Source organism: Cyprinodon variegatus, unplaced genomic scaffold, assembly GCF_000732505.1.
Source record: "Cyprinodon variegatus isolate N-32 unplaced genomic scaffold, C_variegatus-1.0 Scaffold1055, whole genome shotgun sequence".
Taxonomy (NCBI): domain Eukaryota; kingdom Metazoa; phylum Chordata; class Actinopteri; order Cyprinodontiformes; family Cyprinodontidae; genus Cyprinodon; species Cyprinodon variegatus.
The window spans coordinates 92511-114941 of NW_015151508.1; the positions used below are offsets into that span (position 1 = coordinate 92511).

Sequence of the window (22431 nt, forward strand, 5' to 3'; positions counted from 1 at the left end):
AATATGAGATAAAATTTATTATTCTGACTTTAATCTCAGAATCCTTTTTTCTCAGAATTCTGACTAATCTCTGAATTTGGGCTCTTAATATAGATGGGCATCATGAAGGAAGAAATGTGGGATCACTCAGCTTCACTGAGAAAGATGGAAGTTGTTTGGAAGGGTCAGTAACACATTGGCAGAAAATGACAGAATTAGGCGACTTTGTACGTGCCCAAGGGGTCCCTGGTGACGGTATTTCATTAATGGAAGAAAAGAAGGTAATTAAAACAAGAGAGCTAGTTTAGTCTTTAAAACAGACAAGGCTACGGCTTGATGCTAACATGTTTGTTAGCTGTCAGACCTAATCTAGAATTCTGAGATTAAAGTAAGAATTCTGAGAAAAAGTTTCAATTCTGAGAAAAAAGTCAGAATTCTGAGATTAAAGTCAGAATTCTGAGAAAAAGTATGAATTCTGAGATTAAAGTTAGAATTCTGAGAAAAAGTCTGAATTCTGAGATTAAAGTCAGAATTCTGAGAAAAAGTCTGAATTCTGAGATTAAAGTTAGAATTCTGAGAAAAAGTCTGAATTCTGAGATTAAAGTTAGAATTCTGAGAAAAGTCATAATTCTGAGATTACAGCCAGAATTCTGATTTTTTTTTCTTCCTCATATTATACTGAAATAAAAAAAAAAATCAGTTAACTTTTTTAATTTTTTCCAGTGGCCCTAATCCTCTTCCGTAAAATCTAAGTCCATATGTGTGAAACATTATCGATGATAAAATTATTCTGACTCCAAATTAAGTTATCATTTCTCAGGTTTTAATAGCAACTACAATCATTTCTCCTGGCATGAAAATAACCAAGACACTATCAGATAATCTTACCAAACATTTTATTTAGTAAGGTTACATATGTCCCGTCAGACAAATGTTATGAAAGCTTTTTTTTTTTTTATCAGTTATATATAAGGATGTGCCACCGCGGCGCTGCAGCTCTATTAACTACTTCCGGTCTACTCGCGCCGCTTCCTGCTAAGCTGTGTTTCATAAACCTCTACCGCAGACATAAGGTAGGGTGGACCGCTTGTTTTTGTTAGTAAATATTGACGCATATTGCAGGTTATATAGAAGCTAATCGTAGATGTGTTGTGAACTGAGCAGATAACAGTACTATTATAAAAGTAAACATGTAGCGTTGTGGATCCCCTGCTTTTATTCGCCTGCAAGGTGAACCGCTTTGCTAGCATGCTAACACTGAGGTCAGATCGATCTACACAATCCTTGTTTATTCATGTAAAGGCTGGTTTAGCTTTGATTTTTATGAATTTATTTTAAAATATGTGTACTATGAAATTCAACACCCACATAATCCACCTAACAGCATTTACGTTTTATTCTCCCTTCTGTTAGCTAACGCTTTAGTTACCTGTGACGTAACATTGAAAGATAACCCAATACTTAAAATATCCAAGCTGGAAATATCCACTTTAGTATAGTTTTACTGCTGATATTGCTTAACGTGACTGTCAGGTTGTATTTTACATGTAAAAGCTTAACGTGATGTAATAATCGATAATGCTCTTATTTTGGCACTGATTGCTGTGGTGCTTTTATTTTGAAATTCGATTTCCTACTAACCTAAGCTTTTATTCTTTAAGTGGATAAAATAAAACTGCAAACGTCCTATATAATTCCTATAAGATATTCTGCTACCAGCAACTATACAGTTTTTGAGTGTATTTTAAATTAGTTATGGTTGTCAGATATTTTATAAAAGTTTTGTGTGAAATTATCATTTGAACAGCCTTTTTTTTTTTTGTCAAACAGTACAAAGATCAAGTTGTGACATTAAACAGAAATGCTTTGACATCTTTGAAAACTGAGACTGGGATAATATGTAAATTTACATTGAAAGAATGGGACCCAAATAGGATAAAGCATGTCTGTATTTTGTTGAAGTCGTTTTTTTAGATCAATTCTTCCTATTTAATATGATAGTTTAAAGTTGTAAAGGAAAGAAGGAAGACTTTCTGTCTAAAGTAAAATTCATGACGCTTCCTTTATTTATTTATTTATTTATTTTTTTTTTACTTAAAAAAACATGGAACTTATTTCCAATTTTTGATTTAAACTAGACCTTGTAGGGCTAACTAAGCACATATTTGACTATCAAAACTGTTAGAATAAAACAAACTTGACTCTGGTGTCAATTGTTCAAATTTTTTTTAAATACATTTCCATGGCAAAATTTCCACACAGATCCTCAGGTCACCCTATTCCAAACTCTGCACCACTGTTCATGCAGCTCACTTATGATAAAATTACAGTAAAAGAACAAATTCACTGACACATCTAGTAAAAAGGGAATAGTGTTAATTAATTATTAGAGTTATACCTCCATCCTTATGTATTTCTGTTCTGGCTGATGTATTTCTGTTCTTGCTGATGTTTAAGTTTCTGATATAGAGAGCTAGTATATGGTTCCTATTTGATATGAGATATTCATTTAATAGCCTTTCTTCTGCTGAAACTCCTTTGGCGTAAAGTAGTATTCCATTATGTGTTGTTGTATTAGAATTACTCCAGGTATTGGTGCTTGGTTTTAATGCTGCTGCTCTTTTTCTTTGCTGCTGGAAGGATGCTGTCCTTGTCTCGTTCGGTGGTGTGCGCTGCAGCCCGTGCCCCGGCTGCCGTGAGCCAGGGAGGTGTTACCACTCTCTGTAGGTTCAACAGCACTGCACAGGTAAACGGTTTGTTTTATTTTTTTATATAGGCACAATAGATATTGTAATAGTTATGTGACAAATGTATGTTTTTGTTACTAGCAGAGTGCTCCGAAGAAAACAAAATTCGGCCCACTGGCAGATGAGGACAGAATCTTCACAAATCTTTATGGTCGTCATGATTGGAGGTAGCAGGATCAATGCTTTCTCTCGTATTTAATCCAGAGCTTCATGTTTGTTCAGTGATTTGAAAATCATTAAAATTATAAAACAAATAATCCCCTTTTTGTTTCCGGGAAGGTTGAAAGGGGCCCTAAAGCGCGGGGACTGGTACAAAACCAAGGAGATCCTTTTGAAGGGGGTCGACTGGATTCTGAATGAGATCAAGGTGTCTGGTCTGCGGGGGAGAGGTGGAGCCGGTTTCCCAACTGGAATGAAGTGGAGTTTCATGAACAAGCCCAGCGATGGCCGGTCAGTGCAGAGCAGCACATCTTCATTTAGTTAATTTAATTTTCTCCCTTTATCTATTCACTTTCTCCCATTTAAGATTCCGTATTAAAAATAGTTTAGAAAAGTCCAAAATTCGGACTTAAAATATGTTAAGAAAGCATTCATAAAAATCACTTGCGTTAGAGCAAGTTTAAGCAATTGTCTGTTAAAAATGATTTTTGAGCCTATCACTGGTTGGCTAACAAGCTGAGATTTAAAAAAAATGTTTTAATTTTTGAAATCAGTTATTTAATTGAGTAAATGTTAACCTGGATGTTTTGTAACTGTAGAATCAGACAGATGGTCTTAAAGTTTGGTGTTCCTGCATTTAGGGAGAAATTCTGCATAACTAAGTTTTGCTTCTGAATTTTAGGCCAAAGTATCTGGTAGTAAACGCAGATGAAGGCGAGCCTGGAACCTGCAAGGACAGAGAGATCATGAGGAATGACCCACACAAGCTGGTGGAGGGCTGCCTGATCGCTGGCAAGGCCATGGGGGCCCGTGCTGCTTACATCTACATCAGAGGAGAGTTTTACAACGAGTCATCTAACCTGCAGGTAAATGCATACTGACTTCTGTTGATTACAATCTCTCTAAAATGTGCAGTGTTTGTAGATTAAATTGAATACCACTGAAATATTTTTTTTTTTTATTTATGTAGTTGCAAAAATAAGACAAGAGTAAAGAAAATCTTTATCCAGACTTTTCTTTGTTTTCCATTTTTTGCAGAATAGGCACATTTCCATAAAGGGTGGATTAATTTTCACACTGTTTATACAAAATATATCTATTAAAAACAATAAAAAGCTGGATGCTGAGGTGATGCTTTTTGTTATGATTCTTCTATAATAAAACAAACCTGACATATGTTGTTTTTCCAAAATAAATAACAGATGCTTTATACATGACATTGAGATTATAGTAGAACCACAGAGGACTTCTAGGCTCATATAGATATAATGTTAATCTATTTTAGAAATATATGCTTTATGTTAACATGAGATGATTAAACAAGAACTGAATTATGCTTCAAAAACAGTGGAATTTAATGACAATGGTTATCCTGAGTTCATAATAGAGCAAATCTAACTAAAAACAACTAACTGCAAATTGCATTCCCTTCACACTAAAGCGTTGATATCACTCTATCCTGTCATCTAAAGAGATGATGAGCTGGAATGGCAACAAAACCGGTTTAAGGGCTTGAAGGTTTTATTTGCAGAGAAACTGTAATGAGCTGACTATCTTTCAATCAGAATAAGTTTATTTATAAAACACTTTACAAACCCAGAGTGATTTCAATGTTACCAACAAAGTAATAAAAAAATAGAAATAACCATATGCATATGATAGGATGCAATAAAACATATAAAGAAAAAGACAGAAGAAACAAAGACAAGCTTAATTGTCAGGCTCTTCTGAAATAACTATTTGAAAATAGTTTCTAAGAATAATTGAATGTTATGTAATAAAAATGAATAATATAAAGTTTTAATAATAATTAATGAAGGAAATTACCTGTTAAAAAGAGCTTGAGCTCTTATCCAGAGAGAGAGAGAGAATTTTTAATGACCTTTTTAAATATACTCATTTTTTGTTTGCTTGTTTCTTTTTCATAGTTACATTAATTAGTTAACGCCTTTTTCTATTTTTTTTTTTTTTGGTACTGCAAAATCATAAAACGAACTCCAGTTATTATCTCATTATAACAATACAAAGACAGTCCTCCACTGCAGGTATCTTGCATGTTTTATTTACATCAGTGCTTCACTTTATCTCTGAATACCACCTTAAACCACAACCTTGTTGGATGATGTCTTTTCATAAGTGCGTATTTTGCTCCAGGAATGTGTTGTAAAGGAGATCAGACAGCTTTTTATGTAAAATTTGAAAGCTGGTCATGTTTCCCAGTGCTTCCCCAGTTACACACGTTTTATTTTTTTAAGTATAAATCAAGTGCACTGACTGCAGCAGGGGTTGCTGCTTGATGAGGGAGCTTAGACTCAAAATCCACAAAGATTTAAAAGAAATAACGCTTAGATTTACATAAATGTCTAAAGTTGCAGGAAAAAATCTGTAGATTTAAAATTAAAATAAAATTACAACTTTAAAGATAAATATATACATTCAGCTAAGATCAAAGATAATTGTTTAATGTTACTTTTTTTGGAAAGTATCATCTATTTTATCTTTTATAATTAATAAAAATTTGATCCACTGTTACACATTGAGATTTATTATTTTCTCTCTCTTTCAGGTGGCCATCAACGAGGCTTATGCTGCGGGGCTGATTGGCAGAAACGCCTGTGGTTCTGGTTATGACTTTGACGTGTTTGTGATGCGTGGTGCTGGCGCGTACATCTGCGGAGAGGAGACCGCCCTCATAGAGTCCCTCGAGGGGAAGCAGGGGAAGCCACGTCTCAAGCCTCCCTTCCCTGCAGATGTCGGTCAGTAACATCTATACATTTTACACAATGGTGCCAACCCTTTAGATCTTTTTTATTTATTTATTTTTTATGCATATGTGGATTTAAATACCTGCAGCTCTCATGTCTTCTCCCTACATATTTTTCTTAAAGGTGTCTTCGGTTGCCCAACGACTGTTGCTAACGTGGAGACGGTGTCTGTGGCGCCTGCCATCTGTCGTCGTGGAGGAACCTGGTTTGCAAGCTTCGGCAGAGAGAGAAACTCTGGAACTAAACTGTTCAACATCTCTGGTCATGTCAACCACCCCTGCACTGTGGAGGAGGAGATGTCCATCCCTCTGAAGGAGCTCATTGAGAGACACGCAGGTACATGATGGACCCCAGTAAGCCTCATCCTGTTGTTTTTACCCGGGCTCGAACTTATGACGGCATCTATACCAACAGGGAAAATTATGTCTAGTTTGATGCTTCTATGTTTATTTGTGGCTTTTTTAATCAGACCCTGCAAACTGTAAGCATACATGTTTTAAATTAAGACTAAACCTCAGTGTTTTCTATTTAACATTGACATCCTGAAAACTCAATCTAAAGAAAGTTTAGTTTTTAGATTAAAATTAAATCAAAAGGTCAGAGGTGGATGACCCAAATGTTCCATCTGCCACGTTATCCTTCAGATCAGGGGTTATGAAGTCAAAGATTAGGACGGCTTAACATAAGCGCTAGTATAGTTTTATTCCCCACTTAATTGAAAACAACATCTGTGGCGTAGGTGGAGTGCGTGGCGGCTGGGACAACCTGCTGGCCGTAATCCCTGGAGGTTCTTCTACTCCCATGATCCCCAAAAATGTATGCGAAGAGGTGCTGATGGATTTCGACGGCCTTATTCAAGCCCAGACTGGCCTCGGCACGGCCGCGCTCATCGTCATGGACAAATCTGTGAGTCTGTCACCTCTGCAGGTTGTTCAGACGCTGGCAAAGCCCCAGTTCATTGGTTGATTAGGGTTGTTTTATTTTAAAGACTGATGTCATCAGAGCCATCGCCCGCCTGATTGAGTTCTACAAACATGAGAGCTGTGGCCAGTGCACGCCATGCAGAGAGGGTAATTGCTGCTTCCTAAATGACTTTTTTTTTATTTATTAAATGCTTTTTAAATAACAGCACTTTATTTCTACAGGAGTCGACTGGATGAATAAGATGATGTGGCGTTTTGTTCGTGGTGACGCACGGCCAGCAGAGATCGATATGATTTGGGAGCTCAGTAAGCAGATTGAGGGACACACTATCTGTGCTCTTGGTGACGGTGCAGCCTGGCCTGTACAGGTAAGGACAACAGGAGTGTGTAGAGTTTCAAGCCCTCAATTATTCCTATTAGATGCCCCATATATGTACTAATAAAGGGTTTATAGCTTTTAAATTATTGTTATATTTTTCCCTTCTTGCCTGTTCTTTCTCTATTCTTTGTACTGATTTCTTTTCCTTGGATAATTTTTTTTTTTTCTTGTTCTTCCTCCCTGGTGGACAGCCTTTTCTATTCTTGTGAATTCATTTATTTTTCCTTTTCTTTCTTTCCTGCTCTCTATCCTTCTTGTTCCCTCTCTATTCTTTTTCCTTGTTTTATCCTAGTTTCCTTTGTTTTTCTTTCTTTTATTTATTCCTGTTGTGCCACTTCCCCACTTTAATCAGGTCAGAGGTCATTCCCCCTCTGTTTCCTACTTTCCTGCCTTACTTTTATGCCCTTTATATTTGTTTTTTCTTTTCTTATACCCTGCTGTCCTGCGTTCTATCCTTCATTATTCTTTTCTTTTTTTTTTCTTTCTTCCATTTCCGCCTGTCGTTCTTTTGTCTTTTTTAATTTCTTAGTATTCTTATGACCCACTTTCTTTTCTTCCTCCTGTCCTTCCTGATTGAAGTAACCATTCCTCCTAGTCTTTCTTTGGTTTCTTTGTTTAATTTCTTCTTTCCCTCTGTCAGTGTATCCAAGCTCTTTCTGTTATTCCTTTCTTCTCTTTATTTAATTTTCATTGTATTATACCTCCATTTCTTTTCTTTTTTTCATGTTATTTACTTTCTTTAAGCTCTTAATGTGTTCTACTTCCCATCTTTTGTGTCATTTTTTTTAAACTGTCCTTGGTTCTTCCTTTCTTTATCATGCCTCCCTTTCTCATGTGTTAACTCCTTATTATTGTTTATTTGTTTCCTTCTTCCCTTGTGTCCTTCTATTCTTTACTTCAGTTCGTCTTTCCACTGTTTCTCTTTCCTTGGCTTCCCTGTATCAACCCTTCTTACTTTCATCCTTTTTTGTGTTTCTTCAACTTATCATACACTAACAAGAACACCTTGATTTTTTTCTGTTTTTGTAGGGAAAAAAGTGTAATATTTTCTACCAACAGGCTTTTTACACTTCAATTTTGAGCTTTTGAATATGATCTGAATATGCAGTAAAAAAAAACATTCACCATATATGATTAAAGGTGTTATTGTATTAATTAAAAATGTAATTGTGTAGAAATTAAAGTATACAGAGAAAAAAAAAAAGTAAGTACTCCTTTTATTTGAACTTGGTTCCAGTAGATGTCACCAAATCCCTCAATAAACATCTAAACATAATACAGTTGATTTTTTAATTTTTAAAAAAATGCCATTTATCCTTAATTAGTTCCCTCTTTTATTAGTTTGCTATTGTAATTGTGGCTTTAATCTCTTTTTGTTGTGTTTTTAGGGATTGATCCGCCACTTCAGGCCTGTGATGGAAAGCCGAATCGCTGAATACCAGCAGCAGCAGCAGAAGCAGGCTTTGGCTTAAATGGCTTTTTCAGTTCATTGCACTCTTCATTATGTCTTCATATGCCTTTAACCTTATCTCCATGAGAAAATATTTAAACTAAAGACGACGTACTCTGTTTTACCTCTTCAGAATGCTTTGGGTGATGTCTCTGCCGTGTTTGGTAATGCCAATAAAGAAATCCTACCGAAAACTAATGGTTGGCTTTAAAGAGTTGAATCGTTTTCACTTCTCAGCAATTATTTTTACTCCACACCTCCACTTTTCAGTACAAAGACTCCTGTCATCACTATAAATATTCAGAGCACTACATTTGTTGGGTTGCATCATAGTTGGAAGGCTCAGAGTGCTGGTGGAACGCTTTTAGGAAACAATAATCTGAACTTGGATGTGAATAAAATGTAATCAGGAGAAGAAGGAACAAGCCAAACAATATCATGATAGATGTGGGAATGGTGTATAAATACCTCTGTGTTCACCTTCACAACAAACTAGACTGGAGGCCCAACTGTGAAGCTGTCTACAAGACAGTTTACTTTTAATAATAATACATTTTATTTAACAGCACCTTTCTGGACACTCAAGGTCACTTTGCAGAAAAGAAAAAGAAAAATGAAAATAAAGGAACATAAAAACAGTTATGGATAGGGACAGATAAAGAAGGTCAGCTCCGTTCTTGGGACTCTTAGAAGCTCTAGATGATTTTACAACAACACAATATCTTTAGTCAGTGGCCTTTTTTTAGCAGATGGCTACGGGAGATTTTTCCTGCCCAGAGCCTTCAAGATCTACAGCTTTTATAATTTACACTACCTCATTGATCCCAAATTGTTGTAAGACTTTATAACCGCCACTGTTCCCAACAACCTCAATAAGCTGTTACACTCATGTTGATTTTGCACAGTTTCTATCTTAGTCAGTTGAATAACATTCTGCTGCTTTCAAATATCCATTACTGTACAAATGGCGATAGCTGTATATTGGTTATTTTATTTTCCAGGTGCACAGATTTATATTGTTAAAACACTTTACAATAGTGCATCATTCCAAAAAAAAAAAAAACGTTTCAATTTTGGGTGCAGGGATCCACGGCTCACTAGGATTAATGACGCTAAATAAATATGTCCTTGATGTAAGATAAAATTCTAAACAAAGATATTCAGGTCCCAGTTTACAGCAGGGAACTACGGCAAAATTCGAGTTGCGTTGTAAACTTAATCTCGCGAGATTTTCTTGAATGTCACGTGACAAGGGCTAAAATGTACGTTGTGGCTTCATTTCCGTGGACGCCATAAAGCAACTTTGGATTTGTTTTATTATTACAGATTTACACTTTAGGGTCAACCCTCGCAGAAATAAAATGCGGGATGATAAATGTTAGATGTTTTAAATCAATTTAATTAATATAAACAAAATAGCGTCGCTTCTGTTGTTATTGTTTATATCGCCCTAATTCATTCATCGTTTGGATAGCTGTCATATTTTTCTAACAGCAGCCTAATGATTGATGCTTGGAGTTTAAGACATACAGCGTTAGTTTTCTGTTTCGCTTTCCCTCTGATAGACATATACGAATGTTTAAGCTATTTAAGGCTTAGGTTGTTTTTATAACATTGTGTTTGTGTCACACCTTAATGTAGATAGATCTGCTTGCTGGAAGCCTTGGCATGGAATTGCTGAAGATAGAGAAAGTCGTTGGAAATGAAATCAAGTCTCCATCTGCAGAGATCAAGCCCAACCCCGTGGTCGCCCCGAAATACTGTAAGCTGTTTACTATTATTACAAAGGACTTAGGAAATAATAAGTTTTCTCTGTATTAGAATAGCAGCTAATAGACTATAAGAGCTGCTCTTGGAAGCAAATGTGTAAATGAAGCAACTTTTATACATGTTTATAACTGCACCATCTTCTTGGCAGTTTTGTTATTTTAAACTCATCTTCTAAGCAGAGGTGTAGCCAGAAAATCCTAATGGGGGTTGCCGAAAGGCACCAGAACCAGAGGCGTAGCCAGAACATTTTTATAAGGGGGGCTGGGCAATAACCAATGTACACTAAGGGGTGGCCAACAGTGGATAGGCACCAGAACCTCAGGGTCCAACTACACTGTTCCAACAGGAACAAACACAACTTCCATATTTCTAAATAAATACAAACTATAGTTTCCTACAGCCTTTGCTAACAAATAGATGCAAGATAAAAGGTATATTGGATAAAATTCTTTCAGGTGTGAGTTCTGGTGCGAACATCTTTTACATTGTCATTACTTACCTACTTATCAATATTATTCTACATTAAATTGATATTTACAAATACCAATATCTACATAAATAGATAATTTAATAGGTTTTTATTAAAATAGTTATTTACAGTATCTATGATTTCACTGAAGACTCTTAGATGACTTGAAGAGACGCATCATTTTCTCTTTGTGGCATATAACACAAAATCTAGTTCTGAAAGAGCATGAATTCTGTATTAATCTCTAATGTTGGTATATTGATGTGCATAATCAATCAGTGTTTCTGTTGTCAAGTTATTGTTTATATATATAAAATTTAATTGTTCTGAATATTCTTCTTGAGAGAAAAAAATCGTAGGGGTGGCCAATGGTTGCCCCCCCCCATCTAGATCTACCCCTGACCAGTACCTAAGAGTCAATCTACACTGTTCCAGCAGGAACGAGCACAATTTCTATTCTCATATTTTCTAAATAAGGACAAACTATACTTTCCTGCAGCCTTTACTAACAAATAGACCCATGTATTTAATCTATCTATGCTGTGTAAATAAAAGGTATAGTGGACAAAATTCTTTCAGGTTTGAGTTCTGGGGCAAACATATTTCACATTGTCATTACCTACTTTTAACAATAATCATTCTGCAAAAAAGAGATATTTAAATCTACTAATATCCACATTAAATAAATTTTGATGTTATTATTAAAGTAGTTATTTATCTATGATTTCACTGAAGACTCCTAGATGACCTGCAGAGGACCATAATTGTATCTTTACCCTAAATAAGTTAAAATTTAGTTCTGAAAAGAGCATGAATTCTGTATCTATTATCTTTAATGTTTGTATATTGATGTGCATAATTAACCACAGCATTTCTGGTGTAAAGTAGTTGTTAATATATGAAAAATGTAAATGTTAAATAAGTTTGAACATTCCCTTTCAGAGTATTACTGCTGCCACCATCTGTATTAGAGGGAAAAATGGTAGGGGTGGCCACAGGGGTGGCCAATGATTGGCTAAGGGTGGCCACCCCTGGGCCCCCCTCTAGCTCTGCCCCTGCTTCTAAGACAGCTCATTTAACTCCTGATTTCTGTGCACTGGCCTGGCTTTCTACAGAGGTTGACATCCAATTTGAATGGTTAGTGCTAATTTATAAAACACAAAATATTCCATCAGCATCCATTCTATAACCTGCCTCTGTAGTTGCACTTGTGAAAACAAACTGTATGAGGAAATCATAGTTTTTGTTCAACAACTAACCATGAGCTAATTTCTATACATGTTATTGCAATATAGGTCACCACGAGGGCCTACAGTGTTTCCATTGTCTGATTATCTTCAAAGACCTCAAATCCAAGGAGAGACACATCAGGAGGAACCATAGGGATGAGTATGCACATCATCTGCAACAGGTGAAAAGACATCAGAGTGAAAATAAAAAAAAAATCAGCAGGTTTTTTTTAGACAAACTCTTGAATCCATTGAAAATAGTAAAGCACAATTTTATCTTTAAAAGATGAACAGCTTTAAACTCTAGATAAATAATAAATAATGAACTTTAATTTTAAAACAAATATGTGCAGATAATATAAGAAAGTATTGGAAAAAAAATTAAATAATGTCATCTTAAGGCACTTCACAGAGACAATTAAACCAGATCATATAGTCCGAATGATTTGAAGTTTTCTATCTAAGGAAAACCAGCTGACTGCATCAAAAAAACATCATGCTTACCGATATATTTTAGGCTAGGCAATTGTTTTTCTGTATGTTAAGTATTATTTTAGATTTATATTTTGTTGGATTTTTAACTGTTTTATAAGCTGTTTGTGGATCTTTCTTGGTTGTTATCTTTTTCTCCAGCTTTTATTGTCATTACACTGTCACAGAGCAACAAAATGAACTCTCTGCATTTAACCCATCCCGTTGGGGAGCAGTGGTCTGCCATTTTTGGCGCAGGGTGAAGGGTCATTGCTCAAGGACTCCTAGTGGCAGGCTTTGGGAGTGGGTCTTGAACTCAGAACCTCTGGATTCCAAGCACAATGCCCTAACTGCTTGGTCACCACTTCCCCTTAGGATGATCTAGACATAGACCTGACTAGGGCTAAGCATTTGTTAGTCCACCGTTTTGATTGCTATCCCTGATAACAAATTCCTCTTTCATACAGATGTGCCTCATTAAACTGAACTGCTACTCAGTTCATTTATTTTAGGGCTTGGACTCCTCAAGTTTTTTGTTTTTTCATATAAAGTGATTTATATACAATATTTATAACTGTAATTTTTTTTCTATTTTTTATTAACTAATAACCCTCTCATAAAAAGTAGAATATAACATGAGAGAATACAAGAAGATAAATTTAGTAGACATATGCCAGTATTAAGGTTTACATGTTTGTAGTAAAGATTTCTGTCTTGACAGCTGTCCTGCAGACCGTTGTTGACACCCTCCATGAGGAGGCTCAGAAAGCTGGCTGATAACAGAGTGATGCCTCCAAGCACAACAATGCAAAATTACGAAGAGGGAAAAACTGTCATATTATAAAGGTGCCTGATCCTCAGAGACTCTATTGATTTGGATCCAATTTGGTTTGTGATTTATTTGAAATCATTGCCGTCTAATTAATGTGTCAAACAAAACAATGGATATTATTGGATCAGAAACTATTACATCTTAGTCTTTGTTGATTATTGGTTTGATATGATTCTGTTGTATATTTTCCATCCATTCAGCCAGCCTCTTTGTCATTTTGCATGTTCTGTAATTAAACACTGAGCCCTGTTGACATTTCAGCCACAAATAAACACTGAACATTTATGTTTACACTTCAAGCCTTGATAAATGATATTTGAAAAATGATAATAATTAGGAACCATGCAAATAAGGAGTTGGTTGCTTTTTTCTAAAATTGTATGGAGGTAAACTGTGTATGGACATTGCTGTAAACATTTTGAAAATGTCAAAATTTGATAAATTTAGTGTATATTGTGGTAAGATTGCATCTTTTTTTTAAAGCCAAAATATAGCTTCTGTATTATTTTTTTTTTATTTGATTATGTTTTTGCAGAATAACACACTGTTTATGTGCTACAAGTGCAATAAGCCGTTCTCCACCGCAGAGGAGCTCAGCCAGCACCAACGTACACACATTACTGATGAAAAGCCATTTTCCTGCAGCCTGTGTCAGAAACGATTCTGCACCTTTTCTGAGGTGGGAGCATTACCACTGAAAAGGTTTTTTTACATGTGTGCTTTAAATTCAGAGTTTTAGTTTTATTTACCATTTATCCTGATTTTTTTCCCATCATTTTGCAGCGGAACAAACACAGGCGAAAGGACTGTGGAAAGCGGCGGTATCTTTGCGAGGATTGTGGCACCCGGTTCCCCATTCCCTTCCGCCTCCGCAAGCATCGCATTGCAATGCATCCCGAGAAAGAGGTTACAGCCGAAAATGCCGATATGTTTCAGTGCTCTAAATGCGGTGTTTGCTTTCAATCGGAAGAAGAGCTCCTTCAGCACCTGGAGGAATTTTCGGATTGTGTTCTCGGGGAGTCACAAGGGGAAATACGACGCTATGAACCCGTTTCCACATATCCAGAGGTGGAAGTTAAAAAAATCAAGCAAGAAAAAGATGCAAAGGGATACGAAGGATGCAGTGACTCAACAGGAACTGCTTCTGTGAAGCCCAAAATTCCCTGTCCTGAAGAAGACTGTGACTGCACCTTTCCTTCAGTGGAAGCATTGCGAACTCACAAAAAAGAGCAGCATGGACCTCGCGCCTTGAAAGCTCCCAGTTCTGAATACACCCGCCCTACCTGTGGGGAAAACTGTGCAAGAGAAAGCACTTTAAAGGCTCATCAAAGCTCCCATATTAAAAGAGAGGTTGATGTTGAAAGAGATGATATAGAGGGAAAAAACATCCCTTTGATGTCACACGATCATGTCATGCATGTCGCTAGATAAAGAATTTTAATGTGCTTTAGAAGCATTATTTATTTTCCTTTTTGAGGAAATACTCAACACTAAACTGGTTCTTATGTGTGTAAATATTCAGTATTGTTTTTCGATGGGATCGTGTCAAAAAGGCAATTTTATTGTTTAGATTGTCTTTGTTTCATCCTAAAATGTTGATCTCGATAATGAAGTAGCTGTGTAATTCTTTTCAGGGTTGTGTGCAAAACTTGGAAAATATGTCATATAAGCATGAAATATAAATGATAGTTCTGTTTACTGGTCTGAAGTGTTGTCTTTATGTTGCTGAAATAAAGTGAATAAGAATTCTGCTGTCCTTGTAGTATTAATTGGTGGTGAGGGGTCTCTTTGTTTCCTTATATTTGTTCTTTGGGATATTTTGTGAAGTAAAACAAACCCTGAAATGTTAAGGTCTTTTTTTTTCTGTGTGTCTTTATAAACTCATGTGGTATTATGTTGTCGTTGAACGGCTTTTTCTTCTCTGAAGGTCATTTCAACTCATGTAAATACGGGACTCATTTGTATACTCCTCCAGTATTTGCACAAGGTTTATTGCTTTCATTTTTAGGTTTATTCTCATGGTTCATATCAAAACAAGTTAATCTCTGGGAAATAACCTGTCTCTTTCATTAGTAGAACGATAAGTTGTCATTCTCACCGTGTCTATATTTACATATACTGTAACTGATCACATTAGAGTGGAAAAAGTTGACACTTCTCTTCATTTAGAAGTTTATAATTTTTCCCCCAACTATTTTGAAGAAATGTGCTTTGAAAAATGTGTGTAATCTATATAAGTTTGGATTAATTACTTCTCTTTCAGAGCTTTATTATTATTTTCGTTTCACTGCAGCCTTCTATAAAACCCTCGGCTTCACCCAAAAATATAATTTTAGACCAACCAAAGTCCCTGTTTAGGTCAGCCTAGATGCATTGAAATATTATATGTAATTGCAATTTTCTAAAAAGATATATAGCTCCACCAGGACTGACCCAAGCCTCTCTGGGTCCCAAAGCAAAATTTTATTTTGGAGCCCTTTATTTCAGCCAATGCAACAGTGCAATAATCAGAAAATTTACACACCTACTATTAACTCATTGCAGTGCCCATAACATTTGCATGCCAAATAACTTAAACTACTATGCCATTTATTTACAGTAAAAGCTGTATATGCTTAATGGTTACAACTGCAGAAAATAACATGTAGGATCAAAAGCAAACACACTAGTTCTGATAAATAAAACTTGTTAATATATTGTACTTTAACAGACATAATTCAAATACACAATAAAATATCAAGCATGTTAAAAGAAACAATGTTTTGTCATGACAAATATACCCTGAATGATTTCTACATACACATATTAATTTTAAGAATGCAGTTTTATCATCAAATTGAGTTTTTTTGTTACTGTAATGTTGTAGAGATTCTTATACATAGAAAAACCTAAAGAGGGAACTGTTGGACACCCTAATGCCCCCTATTTCCCTTGGCACGTAGTTTGCTTATGCCTTATGGGGCGGCCTTGGGCTCAACCATCTGTTAACAAAAAATAACAGAGAGCTGGAGGGCCTTAGTTAATAAAACATTTTCTGTTGCGTCAATTTAAATTTAGCTTGAAAGCCCTTTATATTCATATTCCCAATAAAAGAGCAGCCCTTTAAAAGCGCTGTCGTCTACCTCAAAGCGATGCTGGTTTACCCATGATGCACCGTTCTCGCGCCTAGATCAGACCCATCTTGCCTCGCGCATCGACGCAGTGATCCTCTGCCCCCGCGCCGTCCCCGTTGTTGTAGTAAATATAATGGCGGCCTCGGGAGGCGGATTATCATCTACTTCCACCGTTACCGGGCATAGTTCTCAGGCACCGCCGGCCCGGGCTCGCTTCCCGGGTCGGCCCTTCTCGGTCCGCAGCAGGCTGCGCTCGGAGAAACGGGTTAGACGCGGAAGACTGAGCTTGGACTACGGAGAGCTGGTCGCAGCCGGGCCGAGGCCCATCAACATCGGCCTCGCGTTAAGCGAGGACCCGTCTCTGCTGCGTCTGCTGGGGGTGGCGGAGAAGCACGGTCGCCGGGGAGATGTTGGTTTCGACTCCAGCAATAGTGAGGAGGTGAGTCAGCCGGATAGGAAAATATATAACTTTTAAACGCCTTCTGTGTAAAATAGTGACATTAAAGCGTATTTTTATGCCCATTATATAAAGGACAGTTAGGCTAATGTGCAGCTAGCTAGCTGCAAGGATAACGTAGAGAATTGTGTTGCTGCAGCTTCAGATGGGACTAATTGTTGTTGTGGTATTACGCCTTCTTAAATTAAAACAGTAAACTTATACTCAGATATATGCGGAACTGATATAGGAAGTTGCATTTAAATAAAAAAAAAAATCCTTTCAGCGCAGTTTTTGCATTATAAACAGATAAGGCGGAAACTTTGGCGGCATAAGTAAAGGCGTTATCATACTGGCAACCATTCTTTGTAACACTAATGTAGTTTGTAATTTTTTTTCCCACGCAGGCCTGCTAAATATATTCTAATAACATTATCGTAGTTAAAACGTTTGGCGCTGTCAGCTGACTGCTGAGTGTTTTTCAACTTCAGCTGAACGGAGGAAGTAGCGACAGGGAGGCAAATGTTTTATTTCAGTCTGTAAGACAAATCCTCCCTTGCATGATGATGATAGAAGAAACTTTAAAGCGTTATGCTGTTTGTTAAAGAGCATATTAAGCGAGGAAGTGTTTCATGTTAATGTTTTTATTTACATCTTCACAAGTAAATTCGTACATTACTTGCAAAAGTTAGTATTTTGTGATTTAGGGCTATTTTAAATGAACCAATAGGTTGTTTTGACTTTTTTTGCAGTAACGTGCAGTACTCAAGATGTGAGGTTTAATTTTTTTTTTTTTTTTTGTTTAATAAAAGGCTGTTTCACTGAAAATGACTCACAGAATTCTTAGTCATTTTATGGTAAACAAATGCAGCAATCAAATGCTTTTTATAAACGCTGACTTAGTTGTAGGTCTTTTTTGATTGTTGCAAAGGTCTACGAGTCTGAAAAGCTTTTTTGGTTCCATAATTAAAATTATTAGCTTCCTCCACAGATCCTTTACGAAATTTAAGAACGCTTTAAATCTCCATCCATCCATATAGGTGTTTTATTGTTCATGTTAATTGTCTCTGTAAATGATGAATAGCTACTGAGAAATTGGATCTCATTTATCAAATATATGACCTTTATGAAGTCCTATCTTCATTCTACTAGAAGATCAACCAGCAGCATGATCCATGATGCAGTTTAAATTATTAAAAGGTTGGGTAAAATCTTAGTTTCCAAATTACTACTTTTATCGGATGACCTGTTAGGCCATAGGCTGAAGCTCAAAATGAGGCTAGAAATAGGATTTCGCTCCACTAACCTGGGGACTACTTTTCGATAGCAGTTTTCCAATCTTAAATATGTACTCGAGCTGGGAAAAAAAGTTCTCCATGGGATACCTGCCAGTATTTGAGAAAATGGGTGCCAAAGGTGGCAGTTTACCCAAAAAAGTGACAAATTTGGGTCTTCTACCATTTTCAAACCCTTGTAACTTTTTTATTATTAAGGCTATCAGACTCAGAATTTAGATTCCCACAGAGATTCATACTTACTCAGAGCTTATATAGCGGCAATGTTCTGCGTGCTTTAAGTAAGGAGTTATTCTAAATGAAAAAATACACTTTTTAACAATTTCACAATCTCCCAAAATATATCTTTATTGCACATGAAAACTGCAATTCTTTGAATTTTCAATTGAAAAACTCTAATAGCAAGATACCCTTTTGTGTCTGGTTAACTAATTATTATGAAAAGTGGTGTGAATTTTATCACCTAGCAGACCAGTTACAATATTGGACGCAAAATTTTAGGAAATTACTGAAACACAGCTAAAATTTGAACAATGAAAACTAGGCACAAAGACATTTCTGTTTTTAAACAATGACTTTTATTAAAATTAACATTAACCATGTTAGATAATGTCAACTCATCACTTACACCTATGCACCAAGCAAGTGAATTATACAGTTCAATTGGCACAATCTTTCTAGCTGAGGAAATATTTAGATCCTCAGATGTAGGAGGCCAATTGGCACTCATGTTAGGGGCACTCTTAACTGCTTGTTTAAGAGTTATACCTGCACTATAAATGGTTCTGGTACAGCCTCATTGTGCTGCATATGTACCACTTTCCTGAACTGTCTCTCCACCACTCGACAAAGTCTCTTGCGATCCTGATGACTCAGTTTCAGTTGATGAACCCTTGTTGAGAAGTCCTGTAGCTTGTGTAAATACCATTTCACTCAGGTTTTTCCTCGGAGGCTTGTAGAAATTTAGTTGGGAAAAGTCTTGCCTCAGTCTTTTCTTCAGAAGATCTGATCTGTGAAAAATTGACAAGGAATAATAAATATATGCTGATGTGAATAATCCATCCATCCATTATCCAACCCACTTTATCCTTCATGGGGTCGCGGGGGTTTCTGGTGCCTATCTCCAGCGTTCACTGGGCGAGAGGCGGGGTACACCCTGACAGGTCACCAGTCTGTCGCAGTGCAACACAGAGGCATACAGGACAAACAACCATTCACACCTAAGGACAATTTAGAGAAGCCAATCAACCTAACAGTCATGTTTTTGGACTGTGGGAGGAAACTGGAGTACCCGGAGAGAACCCACACATGCTCAGGGAGAACATGCAAACTCCATGCAGAAAGACCCAGGGTTGGATTTGAACACAGGACCTTCTTGCTGCAAGGCAACAGGGCTACCCACTGCACCATTGTGCAGCCCTAATGTGAATAATATCAAAATCTATTAATGAATCATAATTACCTGTCACTTCCTTGACCATGGTGTTCTCGTATCATTTTCTGGAACAGGGAAGAGAGCTTTTTCATCCTGAAGATTTCTTGTTTTTTAATCAACTGTGCCCAAATTCACAAAATTAATTCTGTATACACAGTGGCATACTCCCAGGCTTCTGGCATCCTGTGTGAAACAATGCAAAATACAGATGAGTTAAAATGCTTACTCAATCTTAAAATTAACAATGATAGAATATCTCATTTCATACAAATTTATGGTTAAAATGTTTTATTTAAAACTGCATCCAAATGTGTATTCTACATTTTTTACTACAATATAAATTATCTATAAACTGGGCTTCATTTGTAAGAATAATCAACTTTCAAAAATGTTTAACCCCAGAATGTAACCCTACCATCAATATATGGTTCACTCTCAAGTATTTGTATTTCACAAATATTCTACTTGAATTATCTGAAATTTACCTTTCATCACTTGTTGTAGCCCCCAGAAATCTTGTATATTCTTTGTAGCATCTTTTCAACTTACATCCTTGAGGATGGATTCGTCCATTTGCAGTTCAGTTGCTTTAACCAAACTCCCTAGCAAAGAGAGAGTTAAAAAAGTTCAATCATAAACCAGCTGCCAACAAATAATATCAAATACTTTTTCTCTGTTTTACGAGACTGAACTGGTAGTTGGGTGACAAATTTAAAATCTAACCATTATTTGACAAATGAATTAATTGCCTATCATCACTTCAAGTTCATAATAATGCCTTTTATTATTTTTGAGGCCCTACACATAGCCTTCATACGCTTACTTCACAATGAAAAGAGCAGGCTTGGGCTGGCACCAATTACACATGCATTTTTTTAAATCAACATATGTATAACTTTTGCTTTTGGTTATAAGCCACAAACAAAGATGCAATCTGCAAATTATCTACTCACCAGCATTTATAGTTTCTGCTTGGACCATTTTTTCTTTCTTTGTCTTGTGTCCTTCTTTCACAAAGCGGTCAGCCCTCTTGCAAATTATACAGACAGCAGGTAGTACATTGCCAGACCTCAATGATTTAGTCGTGGATCTCAACTGTTTTGACAATGGTGGCCGGCTTGTCGTGGACGTGGTTGTGGAAGACTCGTGATCAGAATCAGAACCATTGTTGTCACCATCACATGCTCCCCGTTTTTCTGCTAGTTTTTCAGCACTGGCAATTCGTTTCTTATCGATGAAACGCCTATAACAAGTTGGATGAAAACCAAGTTTTTTTTTCCCCCCAAGAAGCCAGAAAGAGTCTTCTGAACAAGCCAGGGTTGACGTGGAATCGTCATTGTTATTTCTGGCGGACTCATCGTGTACACATACAGCCTCCGCCAAGGTGCGGTCGATTCCGTCAATTTCTAGCCACTTACGGGCACATACAACCAGCTTCTTCCAACGAACAACTGTCAGTGGCTGTGTCCGTTCTTTGTCCATCGATGATATGTGTGTGATGCATATATAATCCACATTTTTCTTGCGTTTTCTGTCTGATCCAACGGGAACGCTCTGCTCCATGGGGGCCGCCATGTTTGTTGTTGTACTCCTCTTTCCGCTTCTGAAGTGGAAGAGCGTACCTGAAGGACGCGCTCTGATTGGCTAACGGCTAGGCGGATTGATTCGAGCATAGATTAAAGGCGTGATCAGGCTACCGATATAGTTACACTTTTAAGTAATTAATATAAAAATACTGGCCCAAAGCGATTGGAGAACTTTTGGTTATGGGCTCAAAATGCACTTAGGATTTTATTGTAGTTGTCATTTAGTAGTCCCTAAATAGGTGGAGCGAACCTGAACGATACAGGCTTCAGCCTATGGCCTATGTAGACATTAAGAAAAAACGAAACCTCTATCTATCAGCCAGAAAAAGCTTTATCGGTCCATTTTCAGGCTCTTATCTATATTTAGTTATTTAAAGTAGAAAATGACATCTGATGCTCTATTTACATGCATATAAACCCGTTGTTACCGGTAGTCAGTTTTGATGAAAAATATTTTAGTGCTGGTATATGTAGTGTTTAAACCATGCATGGGCTTTAGTGTCTAACATCAGCAAGACTTCAATGATGCAATCTCCTTAGAGTGGACTGTAACACCAGCACATGGCCAATGTTAAAGCTTGTGAGGATGCTTACCGGGACCTCTCCACATCTAATACCAGGCAGAGTTTTTTATGCTAATGTTCTGTTGACCAATGCTGAAGATCGTTTTGTTTGAGATGGAAGTAAGTAATATGAACTGAGATATATGTCAGTGGCTATGGAAAACAAATGGGTGCTTCAGTCAGTGAATGCATGGTGCATCAAGTTTTTTTTAACGTAAGTGCTATTTAGGATTGTGTTTTTTAGCAGCAGATTTCTTAGAATTCTGTATCATTATGAGATTTATATGGTTATATTTTAAGTTATGGTTAGAGCTTCAGAACATAATCCTGTTATTAATGTGAGAATGGAAATATGTGCACAGTAATATTGTTCAGTTCGAAAAAGAAGGTGTGATCCATTTGGATTTTTCTGCTGAGTCACATAATAGATAATAAAAGATAGTTTCAGTTGCTGTTTCAAAACTGTACTGATAGACAAGTGTAACAGTAAAGAGGAGTGCTGCTGATGCTGGCTACAGTTTCTGTTGGGCAAGTACCTCATAATCAAATCATGAACCATACTGACTCATTAAGTTTCTGCTCTAGACATATATGCATGTGTGGGTTAACGGTTCATTTTTAGTGATACTGATGAACAACACAACCAAGGCTGTGCAATGTGCCTGACATGTACCACAATATAGTAATTATATCAGTCGTTAATGATAGACACTGTCTATCTGCCAAAAAACTGAACCATTAAGGTCTACGGTGTGATTGACTATGGGGCGCTCTTTTAGAAACATTGGTCGAGTTTATTTGGATGGATGGCAGAGCAGAAAAGGGACGTG

General features: G+C 36.7%; 3 protein-coding genes and 1 long non-coding RNA gene across 8 annotated transcripts in view; 3 read left to right on the forward strand and 1 right to left on the reverse strand.

The window, feature by feature from the left end:
- Positions 1 to 1002: 1002 nt before the first annotated feature.
- On the forward strand, positions 1003 to 8600 carry LOC107101109 (NADH dehydrogenase [ubiquinone] flavoprotein 1, mitochondrial). Of its 4 annotated transcripts, none has more exons than XM_015399879.1 (11): positions 1003 to 1052; positions 2620 to 2725; positions 2811 to 2893; positions 3006 to 3176; positions 3568 to 3751; positions 5452 to 5641; positions 5774 to 5986; positions 6390 to 6556; positions 6639 to 6720; positions 6796 to 6941; positions 8341 to 8577. In XM_015399879.1, exons 2-11 carry the CDS (start codon positions 2621 to 2623, stop codon positions 8422 to 8424), a joined length of 1425 nt encoding a protein of 474 aa, XP_015255365.1. In that variant the 5' UTR covers positions 1003 to 1052; position 2620; the 3' UTR covers positions 8425 to 8577. The 4 variants fall into 4 exon arrangements, with proteins under 4 accessions (XP_015255365.1, XP_015255364.1, XP_015255361.1 ...); XM_015399878.1 differs by having other exon boundaries at positions 1013 to 1052; positions 2808 to 2893; XM_015399875.1 differs by lacking the exon at positions 1003 to 1052 and adding an exon at positions 1213 to 1241 and having other exon boundaries at positions 2808 to 2893; positions 8341 to 8600.
- Positions 8601 to 9678: 1078 nt separating this feature from the next.
- On the forward strand, positions 9679 to 14986 carry LOC107101121 (zinc finger protein Xfin-like). 2 transcript variants are annotated; one of them, XM_015399899.1, is made up of 6 exons: positions 9679 to 9834; positions 9866 to 9935; positions 10048 to 10164; positions 11937 to 12052; positions 13709 to 13852; positions 13957 to 14986. In XM_015399899.1, the coding sequence occupies exons 3-6, from the start codon at positions 10071 to 10073 to the stop codon at positions 14602 to 14604; spliced, it is 1002 nt and encodes a 333-aa protein (XP_015255385.1). In that variant the 5' UTR covers positions 9679 to 9834; positions 9866 to 9935; positions 10048 to 10070; the 3' UTR covers positions 14605 to 14986. The 2 variants fall into 2 exon arrangements, with proteins under 2 accessions (XP_015255385.1, XP_015255384.1); XM_015399898.1 differs by having other exon boundaries at positions 10044 to 10164; positions 13957 to 14985.
- Positions 14987 to 16357: 1371 nt separating this feature from the next.
- Positions 16358 to 22431, forward strand: part of LOC107101115 (histone-lysine N-methyltransferase 2B-like) — a 35356-nt gene continuing 29282 nt past the window's right edge. The window contains exon 1 of the mRNA XM_015399886.1: positions 16358 to 16725. Within this exon, the coding sequence (XP_015255372.1) occupies positions 16420 to 16725 (306 nt within the window). The 5' untranslated portion in view covers positions 16358 to 16419. The remainder of the gene's footprint in view (positions 16726 to 22431) is intronic.
- On the reverse strand, positions 17973 to 21108 carry LOC107101120. Its single transcript, XR_001482064.1, has 4 exons — positions 20406 to 21108; positions 19938 to 20054; positions 19480 to 19635; positions 17973 to 19027 (listed from the first exon to the last, which is right to left on the reverse strand). It is a non-coding gene; the product is annotated as an uncharacterized LOC107101120 (long non-coding RNA).